General features: G+C 38.6%; 1 protein-coding gene across 1 annotated transcript in view; it reads right to left on the bottom strand.

Annotated features, from left to right (window-relative positions):
• Window positions 1–10029, bottom strand: part of MYCBP2 (MYC binding protein 2, E3 ubiquitin protein ligase) — a 365677-nt gene that overhangs the window by 202474 nt on the left and 153174 nt on the right. Inside the window, exons 22-23 of the mRNA XM_006832026.1 lie at window positions 6213–6417; window positions 5257–5410 (exon numbers count right to left, since the gene is read on the bottom strand). Of these exons, the coding sequence (XP_006832089.1) occupies window positions 5257–5410; window positions 6213–6417 (359 nt within the window). The remainder of the gene's footprint in view (window positions 1–5256; window positions 5411–6212; window positions 6418–10029) is intronic.

Raw genomic sequence — 10029 nt, 5'->3', positions numbered from 1 at the left:
AACAACAACCCTCTTTGTAACTTGCACCAACTATTTTCTGCCTGGATGGGTCTAAGTAAGAGAAGGTGGGGAAAGGTGCTGATAGGATTATATGACTAAAAGAATGCTTGGCTATTAGAGCTTTTGAATTTTAGAACTATGTACAGGGGATTGCAAATCTGCATTTCATTGCCTTGTGATCTCTAAATTAATAACAAATAAATTAGTTACTGTTGTTGTTAAGTGCCGCCGGGTCAGTTCTGATACATACCAACCCTGTATAGGGTTTCCAAGGAGCTGCTAGTGAGCTTGATCCACCACCCACCTTGTGGATCAAACCGACTTTGCAGTCTAGTGCATTAACCCACACGCCACACTAGACTCCCAAATAGTTACTATTAAGTGTTAATTAAAGTACTTCATATTATACTTCTTGTTACTGTAGTTATGTGCCGTGAAGTCAGTTCCGACTTACAGCGACCATATACAGGGTTTCTGAGGCTGTAAATCTTTATGGGAGCAGAGTGCCTCATCTTTCTCCCGCAGACCAGCTGGTAGTTTTGAACTGCTGACCTTGCAGTTTGCAGCCCAATTCATAACCACTATGCTACCAGAGCTCCTTCTTTTATATTATACTTGGAACAATATAAATTCTATGAAAGTAGCTGCTGGAATTAGTAACATTAGTTTGATTCCATTATTCTTTTGAAAAGGCCTACTCATGTAATTGTTACTTTGTATCTGATTATTCTATTTTCTCTGGTTGCTTTTACATTTTTCTCTTAGGGTTCTACAGTTTCACTATACTGCATCTTGATTGTGGATCATGGAAAACATTTCTACTGTCCTGTGGATTCAAATTTGCTATCAGTTCTGGAAAATTCTTAGCTACAACCTTCATCAAATATCAATTCTCTAATCTCTAATATATTAGATGTTCTCATTACAGTTTTCCAATCTCCTAATGCTCATATTTTTGTATTCATGTTTCTGGCAATTAGAGTAATTCTAATGTGTCTTCTGCCTTATTTTTGAATTGTTGTCTAAATAATGGCACAATTTATGGGATTTGAAAATCACTCAACTCTGAGTTAGTTTCCTGCACACTATCTTCATTATATACTTACACACATAATTAACGTGGGCATTTTACATGTGAAAAATACAGTGATTCTCATGTTTGTTTTGCAATTAAGTCTCATTATTTTGAGTTTCTCTTTTACCTTATAAATATTTTATTCATATTAAATGATACTGTTTTGACCATCCATAATCTGAAATTGCTACTGTTCTTGCCTTTCTGTTCAATTTCATTTCACTCAGTGATAGTTATCATGCTTAAAGCAATCTTAGCTTTAAATTTACATTTGCTTGAATTCTTTAAAAACCCAAATGGCCAAAAGAGAAGGTGTTTTTCTCTAAAGGTGATTTACACGCGCCTTTTGTTAGAAGCAATAAGGTATTATCGCTCTGGTTCCACCTGAACACCTTTTTCAGGAACATAGGCTCAGTCTCAGAGTTTGTGGTCAGTTTCATCCTCTTCACCTGGCAGCTGGCCCGAAGCTTATTTTCCAATTGCATTGCTGACACCAGCATTTGCCCTCAGCACACTGCTTTACTCAAGGGCTACTTCATAGCAGTATGGCTTTACTTTTATGATGGTTTTCTTTCTTGAGAATGGGGCCAGGTCAATTAAATTAGCAATTCTGTACATCGCTTAGCACTTCCTGAATGCCAAATAATGTACAAAATACATATGGATATATTTTAAAACTTCAGTATACCTGTTGTTGTTGTTGTAAAATGTCAAGTTGATTCTGACTCATAGCTACCTTGTATAGGGTTTCCAAGGAGCAACCAGTGTGTTAGAACTGTTAATCTTGTGGTTAGCAGTCCAATTCCTACCCTATAGCACCATGCCAGGACTCCCAATTAAAGCATAATTCCTGTTAGCTTTACTCCAAAATATAAGTTGCCAAGCACAGAAGGTAGTTCCAGCCCGTTAGCTGCTTCATAGGAGAAAAATGAGGCTTTCGGTTCCCACAATTTACAATCTTAAAAACCCTATATAGGGTCACTATGAGTTGGAACCAAGTCAACGGCACCTAACACAATGACAACAATCGTTTCTCTCAATCTTCCCAAGTACAACCCTATTTCAACCCATCAGCTCCCCCTTACATACTAAAGAAACCTCCTATTTCTACTCTTTCCTTATTCCAACCCATTTTCCATTCAGTAAGAATGTTCTCTTAATGTCACTTTCCAACTTATGTACAACAACAAATGCGGTAGGAATCCTTTGTGGGATTTTAAGTCCAACAGAACAAAATACTGCCTAGTGCGGAGCCATCCTTAAACAATCTTGGTTAAGCCTGAGCCAATTTCTGCTGCTACTGTGCCAATCTATCTTGTTGGTGGTCTTCTTCTTTTTCAATGACACTCTACCTAGCATGATGCCCTTCTCCATGGACTGGTTCCTTCTGGTAACATGTCCAAAGTATGAGAGATGAAGTCTCGCCATCCTGCCTTCCAAGGAACATTTTAATTGTAGTTCTTCCAACACAGATTTGCTTATTCTAACAGTTCATGGTACTTCTAACATTTTCCTCAACACCATAACTCAAATGCATCAATTCTTCTATAGTCTTATTTTCAGTAGCCTCATATGCATGTGAGAGTTGGACAATGAATTGGGTCAGGCTCACCTTAGTCCTCGAACTGACATCTTTGCTCTTGAATACTTTAAAGCGGTCTTGTGCAGCAGATTTGCCTAATACAACACATCATTTGATTTCCTGACTGCTGCTTCCATGAATGGTGATTATGGATCCCAGCAAAATCTTGTGGTTAGCAGTTCAGTTCTTATCCTATGGCACCACACCACGACTCCCAATAAAAGTATAATTCCTGTTGGTTGTACTCCAAAATAAATACATACTTACTCCATTTACCATGATATTTACTGGTCCAGTAGTGAGGATTTTAATTTTCTTTACATTGAGGTGCAACCCATACCAAAGCCTATGGTCTCTGATCTTCATCAATATTTTAAGTCCTTTGTACTTTCAGCAAGCAAGGTTGTATCATCTGCATATTGCAGGTTGTTAATTAGTCTCCTTCCAATTATGATGCCATGTTCTTCTTCATATAATCCAGCTTCTCTGATTATTTGCTCAGCATACAGATTGAATAAATATGGTTATAGACTACAACCACACACATTTCCTGATTTTAAACCATTCAGTGTTCCCTTGTTCGGTTTGATCGAGTGCCTCTTGGTCGGTCTGTGTACAGATTCCTCATGAGCACAATTACGTGTTCTGGAATACTCATTCTCTGCAATGTTGTCCACAGTCAAAAGCCTTAGTATCGTCAGTAAAGTACATGTAAACATCTTTCTGTTGTCCTCTGCTTTCAGCCAAGATTCACTAACATCAGCAACGATATACCTATTTACATGTTCTTGTATGAATCTGGCTTGAACCTTTGGCAGTTCCCTATCAATGTACTGTTGCTGCCATTTTTTAATTATCTTTTGTAAAATTTTACTAACATGATGTTAATGATCTTGCCCACTGATTTCTGCATTGTGTTGGATCACCTGTCTTTAGAATGAGCAAATAGCAAATGAGCACTTTCAATCCGTTTGTCAGGTAGCTGTCTTTAAAATTTCTTGGCATAAGTGAGTGCCTCTGGTATTGCCTCTGTTTGTCGAAAATTTTCAATTTGTATTCCATGAATTCCCTCAGCGTTGTTCATTACCAATGCCTTCAAGTGCATTTAGAAGAAAGTTTGAATTCCTGACCCATGCCTACAAAGCTCTGCATGCCCTGTCCGGACCTATCTCTTTGATGTTTCATACCACTTGTTCATATACTCTGGCCACACAGATCTTGTACAAGTAACAAAAACACTGCCAACCCCTTGGTTGTACTAGAGCATCTGGGGCTAATAAACCCTCTCTGACTTTTCATCTGTCTTGCTTTTTCTCATACTTCAAGGTCTTAATTTTTATTGTCTCCATCCTATAAAAGATAGGTCACTGCTATTAGTCTCAGGCACAACGTCCTCTTTTTCCTTCATGGTGTTTATAAAGATCTGTAAGTATCTCTGTCTAGTCACTTTCATCTTGGTGTGGTGCCGTAGGATAAGGACTGGACTGCTACCCTTAAGGTTGGTGGTTTAAACCTCCAAGCCACTCCTCAGAAAACCTGTATTGGGTTGCTCTAAGTTGACTCAGTGGCACTTAACAGGATCAATAACACATATTGTACATTTCCCTAAAATAATGAATTCCATAAATAAGGGCTACAGGATAATTACTAGATAATTACTTGAACTGCAAGGTCAGCAGTTCAAACCCACCAGCTTCTCTTTGGAAACCTTATATGGTCAGAAGTGACTCAATGGTACTAACAAGAACAAAATTCCTAAAAAATACCAAAGGAAGCAGATTCAGGCATGGAAAAAAGCCCAAGTATGCTAATTCCAGATCTGCAATGTCTGTGACAGCTGTAAATGCAAATACTCTACTGAAAAACACAAAGGAGACAAAGCTATCAGATGGTAAGTTAATGACAAGAAACTGATATTGATTTAAACGTTAACACCTCTCTGCTGTTTTACTGAAACATACACATAGGAGATTGCCCTTCATCTTTTAATCTCTGTTTGGAGCAAAGAGGAGAGTAATCAAGGACCTAGCACGATATTTGAGATAATTCTTTCTATTGCTACCATCATATGTGGAAAAGGTAAGGTTCAACATATTGGATACCACCACACTTGAGAGTAATATTAAGACCCAGAGGGTAGTACACGCTGTGTTGGCCATCATGAAAACAGTTTAAAGCCCTGTGTAAACTACTGTGCTATACTACAGAGAAGTAGACCTGGTGGTGCAGTGGTTAAAGAGCCCAGCTGCTAACTGAAAGGCCAGCAGTTTGAACCCACCAGCTGCTCTGCTCCACAAGAGGAAGATGTGGCAGCCTGCTCCTGTAAATATCCACAGCCTGGGAAACTCTGTGGAGCTGCTCTACTCTGTCCTACAGGGTTGCTGTGAGCCAGGATCAACTTGATGACAATGCTTTTGTTTGCTTTTTGAATACTACAAAGGTCCCTGTGAATCATTAAGCTCGTGGCTGTAAAAGAGTAAAAACAAGTTTATGATGAATCAGGAGTTGTGAGTTTAACAAGAGTGACCTCATCTGTGAAAAGTGCCTATATATAAATTTTACATTACTGCCAAAGTGTAATTTGACCGCACAAGCTTACCTCCATATTACGTCATACACAGGATCAAGACATACACCAAATCCTTGCAGATCCTCTTGCTCAGAATCATTGAAAGTTTTACAGCTCCCATCCACTTTATTTATTAAGAGACATTTAAATGGAGGAGGTTCTGATATAGAAGCAGGTACCAAGCCTTGGGAAAAAATATTTACAAGTTAATTTTAAATATGCATTATCATTTTATATTCACACTAAATTTATAAGGTGAGCATTATTAGTATCTCTATTCCAAGATGATGCAACTGACACTCGAAAAGGTAGTTGTGTGCCATTAAGCTGATTCCAATTCAGAGCAACTCTACAGAACACAGTGGGTTTTCCAGGCTGTAATCTTCATAGAAACAGATCGCCAGATCTTTTCTCCAGGAAAGTTGACAGTAAGTTCAAACCACTGACCTTTGGTTTAGCAGCTGAGAAATTAACCATTATGGTATAAAAAAGCAAGTAAATGGTGAAATTAAAAATAAAGTTTCAGGCTATCTGAATTCAAAACACATGTTCCTAATCTCTACGACACACTATTCTAAAATATTATTTATGGTATAAGGAGAACAACTTTGATTTGAAACTCTGGTCTAAATGAAACATTAATGTTAGAATGATATAACCTATAAAAATTAATTCTTATCCTTTATTTAATAAAATACCATGCGGGGGGGGGGGGGAATCCTCACTGAACTGCTAAATTCAGCTACTGTTTCTACCAGTGTCTAACTTAAAAGTACTCTGGTTTCTAAGGTTCCTATTTCTTCCATTCTCCCAACAGACAGACACATATAAACACAGGCACCTAGAGGCTACTTTTCGATTTTCTAAAACAAAAAGTCAGCATGAGTAAAGATAAATAAAACCATTCCATTTCCATCCTGATAAAGGAAATTTTTGTGGGCTCGGGGAGGGCTGTGCTGGGAGAGGTTGTTTGGTTTTGGTATTACCTATTATGTGTTTGCTGGCAAAAATTTCTGATGTAGCAAGCACATGAGAATTAATGAGTGCTTCATCTATTCGTAAGAAAGTCTGGTCCCCACTAGCACCTATCCAGGTAGCTTTTCGTCCATATTTTGATCCAATGTTAGGCATAGGAGCTGGCTTTGCATTCCAATATGGCACGTCCAAAATTGGTCTGCCAAGTTGTCCTTTCTAAAAGATTAAAGAAAGCATATTAAAAATATTACTGGATAAACAATCTATAATTTCATAAGGTTAAGGAAAGAACAGACAAAATAAATCTCTATGTGACATTATTCTTCATCAATTACTAGTTTAAAAAACGAAACACATTATGAATGTTGAACCAAACATTTACAGATCTACAAAATAACTTCTATTACTCTGGAAACTATGTCTTCAGTAAACCACAAAGTGGTTGTTGTTGTTATGTGCCATGGAGTCTGTTCTGACTCATAGTGACCCCGTACAGGATTTCTGAGGCTGTAAATCTTTATAGGAGCAGAAAACTTCATGTTTCTCCCATGGAACAACTGGTAGTTTTGAACTGCTAACCCTGAGGTAGCAACCACTATACGCTATCAGAGCTCCTTCAAACCACAAAGTACCTTATTAAAAAATATAAATATATAAACATGGAATAGTTTTCCATGCCAAAAGGCTCCCACAAATACTTCATCTATATACTAAGGAGAATTGTCATACATACACAATATGTTACACAGTTTATTTTCAAAAAATCACTTTACGTTATAAACTCACAGTACAAAATGAAGATATTTGGGCAAAAGAACCAAAGATAGTTAAAATTGGTTATGTGAATACAATTCACAATTATATAACATGGGTAAATTATTTCATTTATGTTTTAAGATAAGCTGCAGAATAATATGTCTCAAGAAATTAACTGTTAACTCATAAAAATATATGACTGTCTGGTTAGAGAAGAGTTTAAGTAAAGAAGCAGTGGGAAGTCTCCGGCTAAGCTAGTAGTTGAAAAAGAATTGAAGACTGTTGATATTGCATCTGCAAATGTCCAGCCATGCCTGGCTCGAGAGTGCTCTCCCCACAGCATTTTATTTCCAAAAAACCAAACCTGGTGTCAAGTCGATTGTGACTCAGACTAAAAATGCTGCAGTAGAACACCCAGGGTTACTTACAAGTGTCTCAGCAACGGAAATAAGTAACCACAGCAAAAAACCAAAAACCTGAAGAACAGGGAGCCTGCCAACAGCCTGGTCAAGCTCTCACTCAAGTATCAGATTCTAAATTCTATTATTCAACACCACATAAATGAAATACAGCCACAAACTGAATGTTGAACAAGCTGAACCAGGGAGGGAAAAGTGAAAAGCATATTACAAAAATTGTTAAAGGACCCAAGATTTAGTCTCATATTCTTTCAATGTGTATCCTTATTTCTTAAGAAAAAAGGAACATAAAAATGTGAATATGATACAAAATACATCATATTCAGAGATCTATTATACTTCTGAAGTATGATGAAATTATTGTTGTTGTTAGGTGCCATCAAGTTGGAACCGACACATAGCGACCCTATGCACAACAGAACAAAACACTGCCCGGTCCTGGGCCAACTTCACAATCACTGCCACATCTGAGCCCATAACTGCTGTCACTGTGCCAACAAAGAAACTGGTCATACTTTTATCCCTGATTATGGAAATACCTACTTGTGAATCAACTACTGTGAACCAATGATGTCCAAATACATGGCAGGTGCTGAACAGCTGCATAGGGATTCAGAACATGATTAGAAATAAGCCACATTTAGATGCATAAGGCTGATGACTTCAGGGACTGGATGGAGGATAATGATAGCAGTCTAATTTCAAGCCTTACCAATACAATCCTCTCCCAACCTCAAAAAAGAGGGAGAGAAATTAAATCACACATGGCTCATGGCTCACAGCATGCCATGATCTTTCAATAACCTATAATGAAAGGAAGACACTAAATTCCAACAAGAGTTCTCTCCATTTGCCCGTCACGACAAGCCTCTGGGCAGGCACCAAGGGAAGGTTTAAGGAGAGAAGAAAGAGACCAGAGGTGTGCAGAGCACTTCCAAAATGTACAGGAGGCAAGATCATCTTCTCAAAAAGATAATTTAACCCTTAATGATAAAATATTACACACTTGTCAGGACTTGGAGGTTCCCAGTGACAACTAAAGCACAGGGAATTAGAATTGAAAACGATCCTTTTGAACCATGATGTTGTTTCTGTTGTTAAGTGCCATTGAGAATTAAAAAGTATGGCAACACTTTGCTATGGCCACGCTATGGAGAAAAGGACACCTTTTCAGAGATTACTGTCTCTCACTGCCATCGAGTGGATTCCAACTCACAGAGACCTTAGATAGGCTTTATAATGCTGTAAACACTTATGGGAGCAGATGCATGTTCAACCTTGGAACAACAGGGCTCTGTGATACAGGGATCAAGGCATAGTTTGAAGAGGGGAAATAATACTACGATGCTTGACTGTCTTATGTATATTGGTTTCCCTTGCCTACTGTTGTAAAATGGAAACTTGAGTTGGATATAAAGGAATGTCAGGAAACATGATTTCAAAAAGCTTGTAAGCCCGTCTTCAGCCTATAACTGACTGGAATACCTAAAAGGGGTTCTAGAGCTTGTCCAGTGAAGGACAAGGCCTCCTGCGGAGCCTTTGCAAATGTTTAGGACCTTAGATGGAATACCGAGTCGAATCCAGAACCTTCTGAGGTATGACATTCCCACTAGAAAGAACAAGCAGATCTGCCTGGAACAGCTAGAGTGACAGAAGATACATCTTCAAAGAAAGATCATCAGGAAAAACCCAAAACAAAAATATGATTACAAGAATAAGCAAGCTGTTCGCCGGGAAGCCATCACACAAGCAATCAAGTTCCTTCAGGAAAAAATTCCCTCGGAGATTGAAACTCAAAGGGAACATATAAGCAGGTGCCTACGTTGGTCTATTGATGAGTGCAAGAGGGGGAAAGGCAGCAATAAAGAAATGGGCTGAGTTCAACCACATTCCACAGACTCCTGTTGACCTGGAGATGAGAGACAGAAGAGGAAGTGCTTGTTGATCGAAAGTGCCATGAGACCTGGGGACACCTGAGCCTATGGACAAGGACATAGCCACAGAGGGCTAGAGCTGCGAGTGAAGCATCCAACTGATATGAAGTGAGAGGAGTCACACAAGAACACCCAAAGTTGCAGATAGCACCAATTTGACCTGGGCTTTTTGGCTTGATAATCAGACCTCACCTAGAGGAAGATAACAACAACAACAAACAGAACAAAACAATTTTTGATAAAGGAAATGAAGGTAAATTGCTACAACTTCATGAACTTGACCTATCCTCATGGAGGAAGAACTCTAAATACCAACAGAGAGGGAAGGAGTCTTCACATCAAGTATCAATGCTATCCCCTCTGTACACAGGGTAGATAGGGACGGGCAACTTAGACATTGCCTACCTAAAATGAGGGGATGATAAAGGCACGAAGTGAGTGGCTTACAAGGTTTCAAGGGGAAGTTTGTTAATAGTGTGTGGGGTAAGAAACAATCCCCACTCAATAGTTTTCATCTTATCTAGATGGGTCTGGTGAAAAGAGATGGGGATAAGATTCTTAAGATTCAACAGTGAGTAAATGTTATCATGACTAATTGCAACTGTCACAATTGTAAATGTAGAAGTTTTGTACAAAAACAGGGGAGTAGTTAAATCTTACCGTCCAGAAACAAAGGACCCTAGGACCATCAAGGGTGAAGGGCACAAGCATAATGCAGG

This window comes from Chrysochloris asiatica, unplaced genomic scaffold, assembly GCF_000296735.1.
Source record: "Chrysochloris asiatica unplaced genomic scaffold, ChrAsi1.0 scaffold00005, whole genome shotgun sequence".
Lineage (NCBI taxonomy): Eukaryota > Metazoa > Chordata > Mammalia > Afrosoricida > Chrysochloridae > Chrysochloris > Chrysochloris asiatica.
This window is presented reverse-complemented; position numbering and strand designations above follow the sequence as displayed.